Below are 19,599 nucleotides of genomic sequence, written 5' to 3' on the forward strand. Positions count from 1 at the left end.
CCCACTCTTAATTTTATTTTAAATTATAAAATATTATGCACAGGATGGTTCAGAGCTGCGTTCAACCTTGTCAGGTTCTATCAACTCTTAATTTTAAATTATAAAATATTATGCACAGGATGGTTCAGAGCTGCGTTCAACCTTGTTAGGTTCTATCGACTTTTTAAATTATAAAATATTATGCACAGGATGGTTCAGAGTTGCGTTCAACCTTGTCAGGTTCTAACAACTCTTAATTTCAAATTATAAAAATTATATAATATTGTGCACAGATGGTTAGTTCAACCTTGTCAGATTCTATCAACTCTTAATTTTAAATTATAAAATATTATCGATGGTTGAGAGCTGCGTTTTGGTTCTATCGACTCTTAATTTTAAATTATAAAATATTATGCACAAGATGGTTCAGAGTTGCATTCAACCTTGTCAGATTATAATGACTCTTAGATTTAAATTATAAAATATTATGTGCAGAAAGGTTTAGACCTCAACTTGGTTAGGTTATAATGGCCGCTCGGGGGGAAGTCAGAAAAATGACTTCAGAAATCCCCGCTCAACGCAGGAAGTCAGAAAAATGACTCCTGCCTCAAGACCGCTCGAGGGAAGTCAGAAAAATGACTTCAGAAATCTCCGCTCAACGCAGGAAGTCAGAAAAATGACTCCTGCCTCAAGACCGCTCGAGGGAAGTCAGAAAAATGACTTCAGAAATCCCCGCTCAACGCAGGAAGTCAGAAAAATGACTCCTACCTCAAGCCTCTCAGGGGGAAGTCAGAAAAATTGTTTCAGAAATCCTCGCTCAATGTAGGAAATCAGAAAAATAATGACTCATGCCTCAAGCCGCTCGGGGGAAGTCAGAGAAATGGCTTCAGAAATCCCTACTCAACGCAAGAAGTCAGAAAAATGACTCCCGCCTCAAGCCACTCGGGGGAGGTCAGTAAAATGGCTTCAGAAATCCCAGCTCAACGTAGGAAGTCAGAAAAATGACTCCTGCCTCAAGCCGCTCGGGGGAAGTCAGAAAAATTGCTTTAGAAATCCCCACTCAATGTAGGAAGTTCGAAAAAGAACTCTTATCAGTCAACTACTCAACAGGTTCAGCTTTGTCAGGTTCCAATGCCTTTTCATTATAAAAATAATATTGAAGCGTTTACTTTATTTAAAAACATATTATTTGGAGTGAAAATCTATTGCAGAGGAAAAAGTTTCAAAGAGAACTCTTAGCATTTTTTGTTCAGTCTAAGGAACAGATCCAAAGAGAACTACTAGAGTTCGCCGCTCGGTACATAGAGCAATGAAGACTTAAAACATCGAAGATAGAATCCTTAAATACAACATGAGCGACCTCTTTTAAAGTTCATAATAATCCCTATGCACCTTTTTTAATAAAGAGCTTGCTCGGACTTGGGGGGCTTATGTACTATATGAAGTATACCGATCAGAATTGATTGTTATTAAGCAGGTATTAATAGGTCAGATTGTCTTACGCTCTACAAATATACGACATTAATGATTAATTATTGGGTTTGATTACCTAAAATATATTGCTCTAAGGTTTAATCAATGGACGTGACTGTCACAAGATGTCTAGGTACAATCATCCTTTTCTATCCTAATAAAATATAGACCTCTTTATGAAACATATCTGACTTGAGCGTCGGAGTGTCTTCTGCAAGTCAACAAAACCCATTGGAGTGGATCGCGTTCTCGGAGAGGATTGAAGATCAAAAGAAAGAATAGCAAGGAAGGACGACTGACCTCAAACCAATTCAACCGAAACAGTAATATTCTTCATGTTGTGAAACATTTTAAATTGTGTTATATGGTGAGTGTGTTTCTTTTTATTCTTGAGGTTCTCAATCTTAGTGGAGATTAAGCTCTAACTTGGAGAGGTGTAAATAGTCATTGTAACTTGGAGAGGTCTATGTTCTTATTGTAACTTAGAGAGGTCGTGTACTCATTGTAATAATTTGTTTATTGGTGGAACCTCTTAAGTTATGTGCTTAAGGAGAATTAGATATAACATGTGAGTTTGGGAGAACTAGTGTAAAATTTTTTGTGTATGTTTAATCTTTATGAATTGAACGATCTAGTATAGTGTTATGTGAAAAAGAGTTTACAAACTATATTCAACCCTCTCCCCTTCTAGAGTCCTACAGTTCTATCACAGGTTGTGTTGAATCAAAAACCTTGTGAATACATTTGTGAAATACTTAATAATATGTAATGAAAGCTAAAATCTCTCAAAAACATCTTTAACATCTTCATCTTCCAAAATCATCATCAAAACAACTTCATTAGAGGCTCAACAAACAATAATGCACACCAATTAGATCTCCTTGAGCATTATGGTACAAATCATAACTTCAATGTTTCTAATGTGTCTCTATGTGATGCCAACTTCAAAATTTGTGGACGAATTCTCTCTTAAACTTGGAGGATGATATAAATAAGAATGAAGAAGACCTTATGAAAAATAGAAAAGAGAAGATAATATGAATAAATATAAGAAGCAGAAGAAATAAAGAAGAAGAAACAAAATAAGATTCTAATAAAATTATAAGAGGGAGACTACAATTTATGGAAGAGGAGATAAGAAGACATGTACATTTGTAGAATTTTTAGATTTAAATATATTCCTTATCTGCTTGGAGCATTCTAGAATTCAAAGGAACTTTATAGAGTTTGCCCAAATTTAAGAGAGTTTGTTTTTTAAAGAATTTCTAACTTCAACATGTCACTTTTAAACGGACATGGATAATTGGACTCCTTCAAGTGATTCTTCAAATCATCAAAAACCATTTTTTTTGTCTTTAAGAGAGTAGTTGGCTTCATCCATGTAACTCTTGGTAGAGTCATCATAAGTATTTTCCTAAATTTAATGGATTACATATGTGAACTCCCTAATTTCAAAGAAAAATTGATGCACTAATCATGTTTAAGGGATTTAACTGATAAACAAAGTTAACTTAATTTTCTTGTCTTTTCCTCTTCTTGGTTAAGTTACATCATATATATATATAACGAGTCCTTCACTCTTTGTAAACATACACTTGAATATTGAACAAAAACTTCCTTGTTAGTTCATATTTGACAGTCTCGAATTCTCTTAATTTAATTTTAATCGTGAGAAGCTTATCCTTTCATTTTCCATTGAACATGGCGTCTTCTTACTTCCATCTCATGTCTTGATCCATTTTTGCTTTCATTTACTTGTTTTCTGTTTTTGTTTTTCCTTCCATAACCATGAATGTCACAAGGCATCTTTCTTGTTTTCCATGGATTTTGAGTTTTACACTTCAACCCTATTATCATTTTATCTTTTATTATTAGTTTACTTAGATATTGATTCATCAAATTAATAAGTCAGATATCTTTCATATGAAACATAAAACCTTATACTTTTCTTATTGAGTTTTGATTGCACATTTCACTATGAAGTTGAAATTTTGGAAAGTGTCTTCCTTCACCTGATCCATCCTTAGAATCTACTACTCAAATGCGACATAAATTGAGGATATCAAGAATATTTCAACATATCAAGGTTAAAAATTTACTACTCCAGGAGTACACCACCATACAACCTTCTGCAGCCTGCGGGAGAGCTTCTAACAACTTAGAAATCAAATCAGACCACGAAGAAGACCTCCCTTGGATGAAATACACAACGTTGTTTCTGAAAAATATCGACACATTGCTTATGTTTAATTATACAAAGTTTACCAGTAGGGACTACAAGCAATCACTCAATTGAAGTGCAATGCAACTTTTACAAATCAAGTTCAAGTTATCAAATGCAAAGGATTTGTTCCAGCTTTCTTCAACAGCCACATGTCAGTCATATAACGCAGAAAATCTTCCAAAACAGTCAGCCATATTGCTGTGAATTTGACATGTTGGTCACCATGATCATAAGTCTAAATAACATCTCATTTTTACCCATCTATTTTCCACCTTTTCCGTTTTCACTCTTACGAAGTATGAGGAGTTCGAGGAATATTATAGGTCCATCACTTCAAAACTAATAATTACACAGCAGACATCATGATATAACTCCATAAACTATAATAGACCAAAACCAATATGCTTATGCATTATCTTTGCCAATAATGATAACAGTATATATCTGGTTTCCACGTTGGATCATATTTGTTGACTTCACGGATGCCTCACGCTAACCAGCTCAATATCAAATATAACTGTTCCTAAAGTGGAGCCTTCTCCATTTGCACGGCGAGTTGGATTAAAAATGGTAGTGAACAACCTCTGCCTGTCAAAGAACTTTTGTTTTGGAGGAATACGACACAAATTACTCTAAGATCAAAGTAAAGAGATCAACAATACAACACTCAATTAAGTTGTTCACCACACAAAAAGGGACAAAAGAAAAGTTGACCATTATTTTTTCCAGTCATTAAGAACTACCAATTTGGATAACATTTATACTTTATACAGCAACTAGTAATTCATTTAATGTGTACACCTTCGCAGTGTCAGGAAAAATAAACACAAGATATAACATGCCATGTTACATATTGGGACTTAGGCTCAGGAGAAGAATCTAACTCAAAATACTAGTCTATGACCCTGACTTCAAGTAATTCATTTGAGACTCATAACAGTAAATTCCATGCTCTGTGTTAGATAAAGTCCTTACAACATCAGTCTAGTGTCCCCTTTTTTGTTGTTTCGGTTTTCCTTATAATTCTTCTGACAGCCTGATATGGCCCAACTCACTCTTTCTATTAGACCCAAAGGACTATTAGATGCATATTTTATCTTTTATCAGTAATAAGAAGTATGAGGTAGCTAGGTTGTGAAAGGAAATTGTTAAAAATTTGTTGTTGTTTCTGTTTTGTGCATAACAACAAACAAGTGTTCATCATTATTTATATATATTAATTGTAAATTGTAATGATCCAGCATAAAAGAATGAGACTTAAGCCTATTTCTATTTCTTTCTTTTGTTTTTGTAGTAGGCTGCTTTGACCTCGAATCACAGTCCAACATTATAAAACATTATAGGGTGCATTGTGTGTCCTGCATACGTTTCAGGGTGCTGTTCTCAGTGCTTACATTCTAGAAGGGGGGTAAAGAAAACATGGCATCATCAGCAATTAGTTAAAAGAAAATGTTGGAGATAGATGATTACTGGTTTTCTCTGCAATCCTTGGTCCAGCAGCAGAAGAGAGTATTGTGAAAAGATTACTTTGAAGACATGGTATAAAGGCATAAACATGCAATAAGTTTGGAGCAGAAAAAGTTTCTTACGTTCGGTGGGATTGGCTCTTGTGATGTGTTTTGATACCCAAGTGATGGAGGTATGATGACTCTACGAATACCTCCTACTTTCATCGATCTCACTGCCACATCAATTCCAGCTATAACCTGAACATAACATTTGATTCAGATGTGACATGAACAGGATATAAATATATAATTTAATAACAATCTTGGGAGAACATTCATATAAAAGTTAGTTTTACAATCCATCCACAAAAAACTTGAGTGGCAGCTTCACAAACAGATCATTATCATAAATTTAGGTAGTGAAAATATTTTCCTTATACTCAACAAAAACATGAGAAACAAAACATTAATTCATGAACACTAAGAAAGATTGGGAAGTGTTAGTATTTCCCTTCTATACCTTGCCAGAGCCAAGGACAAAGACAAATGGATTGGGTTCGCCATTGTCATCTTTGTGGTCATAGGTTGAGTCAAAACGCCATCCCTGTTTTGCTGCCAGCCTGCCATAGTAGTGAATTGCAACCTTCAAAATAACATGTTTACCATGTTAACCTAGCCATAATAAACACATTAAATTTAAAGATTTACATGTTTATGCGTTGATTATTCTATACATATAATGTTACGAGTTATCTTACACTACCAATAAAGTAAATGTTTCATGGCATAAAACCAGCATATAAAATAACAAATAAATATTATCAGTAGAATAGGGTTTTCATACGATTATCTCAACCTAAAACTTGAAAATTACTTAATTAGATGAGAATATGAATTGCAAATATGAAAGATTGAGTAGTGTTAGTATTATAGAGGTGAAAAGGGGATAATACCTGGTCCCCATCTGAGGGAACTTCACCTGAACCATCAAGGAGGTCCAAAGCCTTAACTCCACCGGAATCAGGGATCTCAAAGAACTTTGAAAAGGGTAATTTTGAAGAAGAAGAAGAAGAAGAGGAAGAAGGAGGAGAAAGTGAGAAGATGAATGCAGAGAAAGTGGTGGAGATGAGAGAAAGAGATAAAGTTCTTCTTGTTGTTGAGGATGATGCTGAACAAGTTGCAAGCATGCTATTACATGAATAATTTCTGTATGGCAAAAGGCCACAGACACGTGTGGCACTTGCAGAGACACAGCATTCTATTATCGTCTTCATTTTCTTAGTTCTTAAAACAAAGAACAAGTTCTTTAAAAGGTTGTCTCGTGGTAAATCGTATTTCTATACTACTCTTTTCTTTTCCATTTTTTTTTCTTAATTTTCTTGACCTGGAAATGAGACATACCGTTGAACTAACTTCAGAAAAAAACTCTTTCTGAGAAATATAATTAAGAAAATAAAAATAAATTACTTATCTCATTCAAGATTTCAGCTTTTTCAAAGGAAATAACTTTACTAAATATTCTCAATATTGTTCCCATTTTTTATTAATACTCAAATTGTCCGTTTTAGATTGTTCTGCCCTCTGGATTTGAATTAGGTATTTGGAATTTTTAATAACTTCAAATTACCATTTGTAGATAACATTTCAAAAATAATTAATGAATTAGTCCATCACTTAAATCAATCCATTAACTAATGTATTAGTAAATTAATGAGTTCATAAGTTAATAATTGATTTAACTATGTTTTTAGTTCTTAACTAAATTTATTTTTAGTCTCTCAAATTTAAAAAGCAATCATTCTAGTCCTTGAAATTCAGTACACTAATTTAGTTTCCAATCATCAAATTTGAAAGATAAAAAGCAGTTTTAAAATACTCATTTTAGTATCTCTAATTTATTGTTTAAGGATTAAAGATATATTTTCTTAATTTCGAAAAACTTATATAATTATTTTTAAAATTTTGAAAGATAAAAATAGAATTTTCTTAAATTTTATTGATTAAAAAATATAAGTAAGCCTTAATAAGTAAATAGCTATCAAGCTAGGGAAGGAAAATAAACCTGTAAATATGCTCCGAACCAATTCTCGTTTTGATAGAGAATCACTCCTTAACTAGTATGAGTATAGGTTTAAATATACTCAATATTTTTAACTAGATGTGGAAATGGGAGCACAAAATTATATATATATATATATATATATATATATATATATATATATATATATATATATATATATATATATATATATAGGGGTTTGCTAACGCGCGTACGCCTGTTTTTCAGTTGGTACATTTTAGCAATGTGTACCGGATTTTAGTAGACAAAAATATCCTTATATACCATGGATTCTAAGTTTTAAGGTTAAGGGTATTTTAATAATTTTCATTCTCAAAACTAAAAAAAAAAAAAAACCCCAAACCCTTACTCACCTCTCTCATTCCTCTCAACTCTTTCTCTTTCATCTTTCTCACTCCAATATTTTCTCTGTCATCCCTACTGTAGCCCCAATTGAAAAAATCAGAAACACTTGCCGTTAAACAATCTTACAAAAAAATGATTTTATAATGAGTTTTGATCTTATAATTTTTGTCTTATCTAATTTTATCTAATTTTCACAAGCATAAAGGAATTGGTAATTGACCTGGAAAAAATCAGAAATACTTGAGTTTTTATTTTATAATTTTTGTCTCATCTAATTTTATCTAATTTTCACAAGCATAATGACATCAAAGGAATTGGTAATTGGCCTGGAAAAAATCAGAAACACTCGTCGTTAAACAATTTCTTACAAAAAATGACTTTATAATGAGTTTTCACTTTATAATTTTTGTCGTATATAATTTTATCTAATTTTCACAAGCATAATGACATCCGAAAGAATTGGTAATTGGCCTGGAGGGTTTTTTTAGAGATGATGATTCAACATATGCAGATGATGAAATTAGAGAAATTAGTGAAGATGGTGAAATTGAAGAGATCTTGAATGAACCTTTGCCTGAAGGTGAATATGTCAATGACTCAACTCTTTACAAAGGCAAATTGTTTAAAGGCAAGTGTTTCTGATTTTTTCAATTGGGGCTACAGTAGGGATGACAGAGAAAAGGTTGGAGTGAGAGTGAAGTGAGAGAGATGAAACAGAAAGGATTGAGAGGAATGAGAGAGATGAGTAAGGGTTTGGGGGTTTCTTTTTTTTTTTTTAAGTTTTGAGAATGAAAATTATAAAAATACCCTTAACCTTAAAACTTAGAATCCATGATATATAAGGGTATTTTTGTTTACTAAAATCCAGTACACATTGCTAAAATGTACCAACTGAAAAACAGGCGTACGCGCGTTAGCAAACCCCATATATATATATATATATATATATATATATATATATATATATATATATATATATATATATATATATATATATACTTAAGCTTTTAACTTTTTTTTAAAGGTTTCTATCCTTATTTATTTTCTTCATAAGTCTTCCTAACTTCCTCAGCAATAATGTTAGATTTTCTAAACCACTATACTTATTTGTTCCTCTTTACTCTCTTCTCTTCTTTGTATAATTATTTTCAATGCAATATTATTTTTCTTCTTATCAAAATTCTATTGTTCATGTAAGCCTATTCATCTCTAGCTTATGATCACTCAACTTTCTAAACAAAGATATGGTAACCATTGTAGATAGATCCTTTGATTTAGAGTTTGTAATTACCTTGGATTCTCAAGCTTTTTTCTCATTATAAAAAAATTGTTATTGTGCAGACTTATTGTTGTAGTGGTTATAAAAATCCTTCACAAATTAGCATATTTTTATATGTTTAAAAGGAATTATCTAAATGTTGATAATAGGAGAAGTTTTAATTGTTTTCCGAAGAGGTTTATGACCTTTCAAGATTAAAATACAATTTTCACTATTATAATTTTTCTTACACTAAAATTTTCATAAACCTTTCATCCATTCACACACTTACATTTCCCCTTTTGTCAAACTTCTTACAGGAAAATGTCAGTTTTTTTTTCACATTTCCCCCTTTCCCAACCCTGTTACACGAATCGTAATCCACGACGTAGCTCATCCTCATTTTTCCTAAAATTTTTCACACAACCATCTGATTTCTTACTGCAACGAATGCAACTCGTCCTAGTTTTTGCTCAAATTTTTCACACAACCATTTTAGTTTTTCCCCACAACGTCACTCATCCTCAAGTTAGCATCTTCCTCAAGTCATCTTTGTCTTCAAGTCACCATCGCATATGGTCTCCGTCGTCAACTAAGGTTCATGTGTGTCGTTGTTTTGTCCTCAGTTGTAATGGCCATTGAGTCCTCAGTTCCGGTTGTCGTTGCGTCCTTAGTTTCAATTGTCGCTAAGTCCTTAGTTTCGGTCGTCGTCATCGTTTGTCATCGCATTACATCGTCTCCTGCCCCAACAATCTTCAAGGCCTTCATGGTATTTCTTTATTTTGAGTATTCCCTGCGAAATTTTCTTTACTTTGATCATTCCCTGAAGATTTTCTCTATCTATGAGGTGTACTACTTATGTGTATTCGACGAATCACCAAGGGGCAGCATCATACAAAGGGTATGTATCATTCCTTACCTCTATTTTCACTGAGTATGCCATCAATGTTACCTCTGATACCATAACTATCACATTCATTCCTTTAAATGGTTCAACAGTACCTTTCGTCAATGCAATTGAAGTTGTTTCAATGCTAAATGACTTGTTTATGGATCAGGCATTGGCCCTAACCCAATTGCATCATTCAATGGCATTTGCTAAACTTGCCTTTAAGACTGATTATCGCTTAAACATGGGAGGTCCCTTGCTCAAACTAATGTATTATGTGTGTCATTATAGGACAAAGTTTCACTTCAACAGTCATACATATCTATGAAATCGAAGTTTTCAAGGTGAGTAGATTTAAGTTAATTGGGAAACAAGTATTTTATTTTTTAATCAAATCTTTGTTTGTATGTTCCATGATTATTGATTTCTTTTTCAATGTATTTTATGAAATATCATATTGATATTTTTTTAGGAATATTTTTTAATGGATAAATCTTGGATTGCTAAGCCTCGAAAGTAATTCCTCATACTGGTGGTTTTAAATCTATCTCAAGAAAAAGGCATGAGATGGTAGTGATATTATGAAAAATATGATGACTTGTACTATATTTTACAATTTACTATTTATTTTAACTTATCTTTTTATTTACTTTTTGGAAACTGGATAGTTGCCTAGTCGTGAAAAGTTATATATTGAAACTCATAAAAAAAAGGATAGATCATTTGTAAATGATGCGACAAAAGTTATAGCGGTTAGTTCTACTATAATATGATATTTTCAAATATTTTCCTTCAATATTTAGAGTTTTAACTACAAAATGTTATGTGTCTATAGGAACAAATTGAAGTGGATTTGACTCAAAGCACTACTGATGAATCAGAGGTTTCCCCTAATGATGTTGTTGGTGGAGTGTTAGGCTTAGAGCATTCTAGGAGAATGTGATGCATAGGTTTGGGAGCAACTTCTACTAACTCATTCAGAAATACAAGACTTTGACTTTCAAATTTAAGCATTACTTCATCTAACATTGTCACATCATCAACATCTTCTAATCAGTGGCATCAGAAGTACACCAATTGAGAATCTTAGGTTCAAACCACCTTGGGTGCACTAAAAGCATACATGATAATGAAGGAAGGAAAGATTCATATGAATTGGCCACCTTCTCTGATCCTCAATCACAAGTAAGTTACTAAACAAGTAGAAGTATTATGCTTCATATATTGTAATTATCGTGAGCATATGTGGTTCAGTTTAGGAAATTATGAATTTTCAACAAGATTAACAAAACTAGTAAGATGCATCCTAGTTTCAAATTTATTATGCATAAGATAGATTCGGGAAAATATACTAAAATCATCAATGATTGTCAAGAAATATCGATGGACATGCAAAGAAAGAGTAAGAGAAAGGCCTCAAATATCGACGTGAATTATTATTAGGAAAAGAAAGTTTATATTGCTTTTCCATATCACATACATTACATGTTCAATTCCAGATTTTATATAGTCATTTTTTTTCGTAACAGATGCAATCTCTTATCAAATAAGTCGTCAAGTCTTCTATGCCAAATCTTACTACTAACAGAATTGACAAATTTCTCAAAATCAGAAAGAATGTATAATCCCTCATGAAAGCTAATTGAATCAAATCATCTTTTTATTCATTTGATCTTGAATAAAAACAACCATCATTAACAAATATAAAATATAATATCTACTTGAAAGTCTTTAACTAATTTGGAGATGGATATCAAATTGTAGTTGAAATCAGGTATAAAGAGAACATCGAGCATAAGAATTTCATTAGTAAATCTGATTTCTCCTTTATGAGTGTCATTAACACAAACATTATTAGGAAGGTTGACTTTGATATTCTTAATTTTATCATATGTGACAAAATATTCAAGACTTATGACAATGTGATTAGTGGCTCATGAGTCCAGGATCCATTTTCCTTTAATGTGTAGAAGATTAACGCAATGTGAGATATTACTTGGATCAATAACTCTTGATGTAATGCTGGTATTGTGATTTTCTTTGTGGCTCGTATCAAATTCACCTCTAGGTTTGGTTAAGGCCATCAATGTTTGGTATTGTTGGTGTATGAGTTTAACTTCTTACTCATCTTCATCATTCTTGGCATCAACATTTCTAATCTAATCTTGGCATTGAAAGTCTTATTATCAGGTGGAAATTCGTGTTTTCTATAGCATACATCCATTGTGTGACCACTTCTGCCATAGTGAATGCATACATGTTTTCCCTTCTTATTTAGGAGGTCATTCTTCCTATAACACATAGATTCAACATGCTCATTCTTCCCACAAAAGGAACATGTTGATACAATGGCAATAGCTATAACCTTATTTTCTAAATTGGCAATCACATTATTCCTATTTAATTGTCTTTCATGTTGTAAAACATAAGAAAATATTATCAAGATAGGAGGTAAAGGATCCATTAGGAAGACATGTGACTTGATATTACAATATTGTTCATTTAAGAGTATCAAGAATTTCATTGCATGGTCTTCTACTTTCCTTTCAGCGATCAAATTTGAAACCTTGCAAGAACCTTTAAGCTACAAAAAGGATCTAGATGAAAGTTCTCGAGATCGTCTCAAATAATTCTCATTTTTGTAAAATATTCACTTACAGTCTACTCTCCTTGTCTTAACTACATAGCATCCGTTTGGTGTTGAGAAATAATTGTTACTGAACTGTTTAAGTATTTTGGGGTGTTTAAGGATTAGTGGAATATGTTGTGAAATGTATTGAGTGGTAAATTTTATTATGGGCTGAGTGGTTTATGGATATATATATATATATATATATATATATATATATATATATATATATATATATATATATATGGTGTTAAAGTTTAAAGTTGTTCTGGATTTTTATTTAAGTTCAATTTGTATTATTATGTGTATGAATCATGTTGCTTAGAAATTTTAAATTTTGATGTTAAGAATATGTTTTTGCTTTGTTGATTAAGGTTGAAGTGTGGTTGTGTTTTGGCCTAAACTCTTTGTGGCTTTGGATGAATATGTAGGTTGTTTTGGGGTTTTCATGGTGTTGTAGAAATTCATACACTTATGTCATTGTTTATTTCACTAATACTTTTTTTATCATTTTAGCAAGTTGGTGATGCAAATGAGCCTGAGTCTCTTTTGGGTACAATACAATCATCTAGCAGTAGTAACATTTAAGGAGTTTATAATGTTGTTTAGGATGAAACTATATCTAGTCCATTATGAATTTTGAGTAATTATGGATTAAGTTGTAATTACGTTTCATTATAAATAAGTTTTATGTTACTATGGTGATTTTGACAATGGAATGATATGTATTTGTCATGTCTTTTTGTTACATTAATATATTTTAATCTTGTTACAAATAAATATTATTGATACAAAAAAATAAACACTTCAAATGGTGACATAAATTAAATAATGCAAACAAAATAAAGTAGTAAACCCTCAAACTAAATAATACAAATGAGAAAAGTTAAAATCTCTACCGTATAATTGTCAAAATGAATAGGGTAGTATTGATCCCATAAAAAAAGTGCAAAAATGCATTTAGTTTTTGTAATAAAATAGTTGAAAATAAAGGAGATTAAAAACCCCCCACAAAATAATAATCAGTAATAGAGGAGGTTTTTAACCTCCGTAAATTGAATATGATATCAAGGATCACAAAAAACTCCTGCAGATAGGTTGTGTCGACTCTAACTACAGAGGTTTGAAAAACCCCCACTAATTAATTTGAGAAGGATAAAAATCCCCACAAATCGGAAAAAAAAAACTTCACTAAATAATATCTTTTGTGTAGTGTCTAAACATTACAATAATTTAATGTTCAACTCTTCTTTTTCAAATACTTTTTCTAATCTAATCAAATGATTCACAATGTGTAAACTGTTTCTATATATTTGCGATGTTGCTTCCTATTGTACGCTAAAGAGTTCATATTGTGAAATCAATGTGTTTCCTAGCTCTTTTGACATCATTTGTTGTTTCATGTGTGACTTCAAGTATGTCACATATTTCTTTTAGTTAATTGTACAAAGACACTTTAAAGAATTCATTAAGATTCATAGCAGATGTTATGATGTTTTTAGCCATGCTATAATATATATATATATATATATATATATATATATATATATATATATATATATAGAGAGAGAGAGAGAGAGAGAGAAAGAAGAGGGAGGGAGAGAGAGAGGAAGAGAGAGGGAGAGGGAGAAAGAGAGATTAACACAATAAAATTTATATTAATTCATGTTATACCAAGACTTATGTAATATCAAAGTTTGACAAACATAGCCTAAACGGTGAAAGTAAACTATACAAGAAAACTCCAAAACACTTTTAAAAATAGGCTTAGGAAACTAATTGTAGAGATTAAATTCTCCTTTTTATACCTTAGGAGTCTAATTGCTCCAATAGGATTTTAGAAGACTAACTTCTCCTTTTTACACCTTAGGAGTCGAATAGTTCCCATCAGATTTCTTTTTATACCTTAGGAGTCTAATTGCTCTCATTGAATTTTAGGAGACTATTTCCTCCTTTTTATATAGTAGGAGTCTAATTGCTCCCATGGAATTTTAAGAGACTACTTGCTCCTTTCTATACCTTAGGAGTCTAATTGCTTTCATTGTAATTTAGGAGACTGTTTACTCATTTTTAAACCTTAGGAGTCTAATTGCTCCTATTAGATTTTAGGAGACTATTTCCTCCTTTTTATATAGTAGGAGTCTAATTGCTCCCATCGAATTTTAAGAGACTACTTGCTCTTTTTTATACCTTAGGAGTCTAATTGTTCTCATCGTAATTTAGGAGACTATTTACTCATTTTTAAACCTTAGGAGTCTAATTGCTCTTATCAGATTTTAGGAGACTATTTGCTCCTTCTTATACCTTAGGAGTCTAATTATTTTCATTGGATTTTAGGAGACTAATTGCTCATTTTTACACCTTAGGGGTCTAATTGCTTCGTCAAATTTTAGGAGACTATATGCTCCTTTTTACACCTTAGAATTCTAATTGCTCCTTTCTCTAATCTCCTCGATTATGTCTAACAACACCAGTTATCCTTCTTCATTAATTTAATTAGAAAAATGTTCCACTTGTGGAGATGAAAACGCCATTTCTACTTGAAACATTGCATCCACTCCATAAACTAGTGAAAAAGGTGTTTCCTCCGTGGTTGTTTGCTTGATTAAATGGTAAGACCATAAGACTTGTGACAAGGCTTCAACCGATCATCCCTTCGATGTATTTTATTAAGATGTCTTAATGAAAACAAAGTCTATAATGCAATGGGAGAGATACATCATAAACTCTTTGAATATTAAGAAAATAATACACATAACTCTCTCTTATTACTATTTGTTTTTGTTAATTCTATTATGCGAAGTGTTTATCATCAAAATTAGTATGTTCATTACATAAAGTTAGAGGCTTTTCATGTCATAAAGAGTTAAAAATTATTAAAATGAGTTTTGTATTTTTATGTCTAGTTCAAAATAAAATTGTTTATATTAATATAAATACAATAATTATTTGCCTAAATCCATATATTTACATTTTATCATAAATTGATTCAATAATAAGTAAAAGTAAAAATCATAAACTGAAAGTTTTAATCATTATCAATACTAGTTTTTCTTAAAACATTATTGTAAATATATTACTTTTAAAATAATTTAAATTTTGACAATCGGTCGAATTTGTGGACCAATTTAAATTAGGGTGGTGAATTCAACTCATGGAATGAATAATTGCAAAAGAGATATGCTTGGAATTTTCTCTTTTATAACTTGTAAGTGAATTCCGCTAAGAAGTGAGATCTTTAAATAAAGAGTTGAAAAAGGTCATTTAATTAATCAATGTAATTTCTTCCAATCACATAAAATGTTAGAAAGAGTATGTGAGAAATGATTCTGCTGGTTTGCATAACTTTCATTTGAAGTATAAGAATTAATCCTTTTGCAAACATGTTTTTTATGAAATGTGCATTGCACATGATGATTCATGTTATTCAATAGATATGAAAAGTAAAGTTTAGAGTGGTTTTATGAGCAGATAAGAATATAACTTTAACACTCTCACTAATTCAACGATTCATCAGTGGTCCAACATTTCTACTCAGTTTTTTTAACTTTGTCCTTTTCTTACTGCTTCTAGTTTCATCACAAATCTTCACGTCATTGGGTAGAGCCTGTCTGCTCAAGACTTGTTTGGTATACAACATAATAATGTAATGTATGTCGACCATGACAAGGATTCCTTACACAAAAAAATAAATCATATATTTTGTATAACACTATTATAATGTACGAGTGTGAAAAGTTTATTATGAGTTTAACTAAAGTAAGTTAATTCATTTTCATTCACTTTTTTATGAATTAAAAGTTTTGTAATCTAACTTATTTAAGGAAATAGATTCATTTAACATATTTTGTTTTTCCAAGTTTTTTCAAATATTTATTATGGTAGAATCAAATATTAAAGCAGACTAATTCAATTCGTGAGTTCATAGCAATACAACGAGGATATTTGTCTATTTCACTAAACACTAACCAAAGTTAAGAAATAGTATTATAAAGATAGTAATTAAATATTGAAATATTAATTTATATAATTAGATCAAACAAATAAATTATACATTTAAATAATCAAACTGTATTTTAGTTTTAAAAAAAAACTAAAATGTTAATCTACATAATTAAAATTAATAAATAATTATAAAAAATATTAATAATGAATTATTAATTCAATTCAAATTTGGTTAACTCAACTTAAATGAATCAAATTTAATTTAATCAACGTTTAAAATATTTATAGTTTTATAATTCAATCGGACTTTAACCATTATCAGTCTAACTAACTCATATATTTAACTTAACAACTTAACACCACCGTCACTACAAAAATAACAGATTATACAAGAGGTTTTTTTCTACGTTTCCAGTGGCTTTTTTTTATTACCAACAGCAAAAAGAAGATGAAAAACAATTGATGAAGATGCGACGTAGAACTATGAAATATTAACATACTTGTCGACGATTTGATAAACAAACCGTGTATTAAAAATTAATGTTAGCTTTAGTTTAGCTTAGAATTGCCAAAAAAAATCTAAAAGAAAAACAATAGAAAGATAATAAAAAATATATTTGCGATTTCTATATAAAATGACAAAAAATTATTTGAAGTTTATAAAACCGTCAGAAAAAAAATCCTGATAAAATATGTTATTTCTGTAGTGCATTAAGAAAGGAAAACAAGTTAATGTTGTGTGACAAATTCAAAATGGAAATAAGAAAATTACGGAGCAACCCATAAATTTATATGGTTGAAAATGGTATGATTATTTTTTCTATGGAATTGGCTCATAATTAATTATTATTGAGACGGTTTGCAATATTGAGTTTAGAGAAAAATTACTTTTAAGTAACAAAGACGTGTTTATGAGAATTAAAATTAAGGTAATAAAGAATGGATAATTCTCAACAAAAAGTTTATAAAGAAACTTTAGGAAAAGGAATATTAAATTAAAAAAAAAAAGGTGAATGAAAAGGGAAACAGCTGTCGGCACAGGAAGATGAGAGATTGATGGTGTATGAAGATGGAAAATAAATACGTATTGGTGATGTCATCCTCTAAAAGATGGTAAATAGTATTTAAAAGATGAGAAGGAAGTGATTGTTGAGTTTAATTGGTTTTGTTTTGTAGCTGGATTTTGGACCACAATGAAAATGACAATCCTTGTTCTGCTGTGTGTTCATGCTGTACACCGAAATGATGCGATGCTGTTATCACATGAAGAATGAAGAGACTACTAACGTTGGTGCCATTGATGGTTTTGAGTTAAAGACAAAGATGGTAAATGGGTAGGGTCCCATGAAGCTGCTTCTATTTTCTGGACTATTAGGGGGGTTCACCACGTGACTCAACCCCTTCTACACCTCTTCTTTCACTTATTTATTTATTCCTTCTTCCACCTACTTTCAACCATGCTTTCATCTCTCTTGCTCTCTCTCTCTCTCTCCCTTATTATTCAACCAATGAAGCAACACCTTGCTTTTCTTTTCTTTCTTCTCCTTCTTTCCTCCTTCCTAGTTTCTCCCCGTCTCCTTCAACCACCCAAAGGTAAATCACATCACATCCTATATTATATTCTGTATTATATATTATATCTTTCTTCACCTCAGAACTTCGTATAGGTGAGAAGGAAGTGCAGCTCAATCATAAATCTGTTTTTCGGTCGTCCTTTCAGCTAAATGACAGTATGGAACAAGTAAGAATACGTCTGATGTTTAATGTATCTCCATCTCCATTTGCATGTTGCTTTCTCATACACACAGTTTAAAACCAAAATGAACTTGTTTAAAATATTTTCTGTTTATATTTCTATTCTCACTTTTAAATGTAACAATGTATTGTTTTCTTTTAACAAAAACTAGTGAAAACAATTATGTCTTCTGTTTTCACTTTCTGTTCACTGTTTTGTACAGAGTTTTTACAGAGATTGAAAACAGGAAATGTTTCTCTAATTGGATGTTATTTCATACAGTTAATGGGTTCGGAGGAGTGCTTTGAGAATGATGAAGGGTGCAATAGCAGAAGGATGATGGTGGAGGCGCACTTGGATTACATCTACACGCAACGCCACAAGCCTTGAATCAATTGGACTTGAACTTTGGTTCAAAGGCAGAGTATTAAGTACGAGTCCCTAATATAAAACCAATAAAACCGTCTTCTGTTTTTTCCGGGATTCAAGTTGTGTCTGTCATTGAAAATGAAAAAGAAATAATTAATTACATTAGCTAAGGATAGATGGTGAGTCATCACATAATTTTTCGGGATATACTTTTTCCATGGTGTATATGTTTATTCACAAATCATAAACGTCTAATATTATTTATATAATTATTCCTACATAACTGTGACTAGACAGGACCACCTTGGTAACATTGCCCAAACAAATGTCTTTTAGTCTTTGAATCACTTTGTGTAATTTTAATTTCTCAGTAGCCTCTCAGTTCCAAGTCTGCATACTGAGTTACTCAAATTTAGTAATTATGCAATTTACGTCTCTTGCACACAGTACATTAGCATTTTTTTTATTCCATGTTAGACATCACTACAAAATGTTGACATCTTAAATTTTCATTAATCACGTGTCACCACATAAAAAGTCTAAAAACAAGAAAGAAAATACAAGTAAACTGATCTTGTAAAATTAGTTCAAAATGGAAAAGTTAAAATAGTTAAGAATTAAAATTGCACAAGTAGGATACTCAGATACCGAAAATACAATTAATATGAAGTATTTTCGATGTCAGCACTCTCGTGACCATCAGTGAATCGAATTCAGTGACAAGTCTATTTACTCGTGTTGTTTTTATAAAATGATTTGCAATAGCCCTTGATGTAACTTGTCTTTTATAAAATGATTTGCAATAGCCCTTGATGTAACTTGTCACGAAATTAGAACACTAAACTTTTTCTTCCTTTTAAGGAAGGTATACAATTAGGATACCTTATCCCTCCAGAAGCCCAAATTATAATTGTTGGACCTAAGGTAGTTTAGTTGCCGTGACCGATAACCAGTTGATGTTGCATCTGACAGAAACACCACTAGTCCAATGTTAAGGGGAACAGTTGAAATATGCAGCCGATAGGTTCGAAAAATAACATAAAGTACCAATAAGGTATCAGTTAATGAATGTATTTATGACCCGACATAGTTGATGTAGTTTCATTAACTGATAAATAACAAGATTGGCACCTGGATGACCAATGAATCCTCTCCAACAAACATTTTGATGTGTCATTGAATGTTTTCACAAAGAAACACATCAGCTCACATGCCAGTCGATCAC

General features: G+C 31.3%; 2 protein-coding genes across 4 annotated transcripts; one reads left to right on the top strand and one right to left on the bottom strand.

Annotated features, from left to right (window-relative positions):
- Window positions 1-3,483: 3,483 nt before the first annotated feature.
- Window positions 3,484-6,427, bottom strand: LOC124834488 (FKBP-like peptidyl-prolyl cis-trans isomerase family protein). 3 transcript variants are annotated; one of them, XM_088095661.1, is made up of 4 exons: window positions 6,078-6,427; window positions 5,645-5,767; window positions 5,266-5,382; window positions 3,484-3,670 (listed from the first exon to the last, which is right to left on the bottom strand). In XM_088095661.1, the coding sequence occupies exons 1-4, from the start codon at window positions 6,396-6,398 to the stop codon at window positions 3,623-3,625; spliced, it is 609 nt and encodes a 202-aa protein (XP_087951787.1). In that variant the 5' UTR covers window positions 6,399-6,427; the 3' UTR covers window positions 3,484-3,622. The 3 variants fall into 3 exon arrangements, with proteins under 3 accessions (XP_087951787.1, XP_047165146.1, XP_047165145.1); XM_047309190.2 differs by having other exon boundaries at window positions 3,484-4,264; window positions 6,078-6,426; XM_047309189.2 differs by having other exon boundaries at window positions 3,522-4,275; window positions 6,078-6,423.
- An 11,278-nt stretch (window positions 6,428-17,705) lies between these two features.
- Window positions 17,706-18,755, top strand: LOC124834485 (putative phytosulfokines 6). Its single transcript, XM_047309185.2, has 3 exons — window positions 17,706-17,863; window positions 17,938-18,011; window positions 18,288-18,755. The coding sequence occupies exons 1-3, from the start codon at window positions 17,728-17,730 to the stop codon at window positions 18,393-18,395; spliced, it is 318 nt and encodes a 105-aa protein (XP_047165141.1). The 5' UTR covers window positions 17,706-17,727; the 3' UTR covers window positions 18,396-18,755.
- Window positions 18,756-19,599: the final 844 nt, after the last annotated feature.

This window comes from Vigna umbellata, chromosome 8, assembly GCF_029865625.1.
Source record: "Vigna umbellata cultivar VRB3 chromosome 8, Vumbellata_1.0, whole genome shotgun sequence".
Classification (NCBI taxonomy): Eukaryota; Viridiplantae; Streptophyta; class Magnoliopsida; order Fabales; family Fabaceae; genus Vigna; species Vigna umbellata.

What these genes read in the sequence shown, in the direction of transcription:
- LOC124834488 (XM_047309189.2), bottom strand. Translation starts at nt 6,398, where the DNA reads ATGAAGACGATAATAGAATGCTGTGTCTCTGCAAGTGCCACACGTGTC. An exon ending in TTCCCTCAGATGGGGACCAG is followed by an intron (nt 5,768 to 6,077) that starts GTATTATCCCCT and finishes GTTATTTTGAAG; the next exon opens with GTTGCAATTCACTACTATGG. An exon ending in AAGAGCCAATCCCACCGAAC is followed by an intron (nt 4,276 to 5,265) that starts GTAAGAAACTTT and finishes CCAAAACAAAAG; the next exon opens with TTCTTTGACAGGCAGAGGTT.
- LOC124834485 (XM_047309185.2), top strand. Translation starts at nt 17,728, where the DNA reads ATGCTTTCATCTCTCTTGCTCTCTCTCTCTCTCTCCCTTATTATTCAA. An exon ending in TCTCCTTCAACCACCCAAAG is followed by an intron (nt 17,864 to 17,937) that starts GTAAATCACATC and finishes AACTTCGTATAG; the next exon opens with GTGAGAAGGAAGTGCAGCTC. An exon ending in TAAATGACAGTATGGAACAA is followed by an intron (nt 18,012 to 18,287) that starts GTAAGAATACGT and finishes TATTTCATACAG; the next exon opens with TTAATGGGTTCGGAGGAGTG.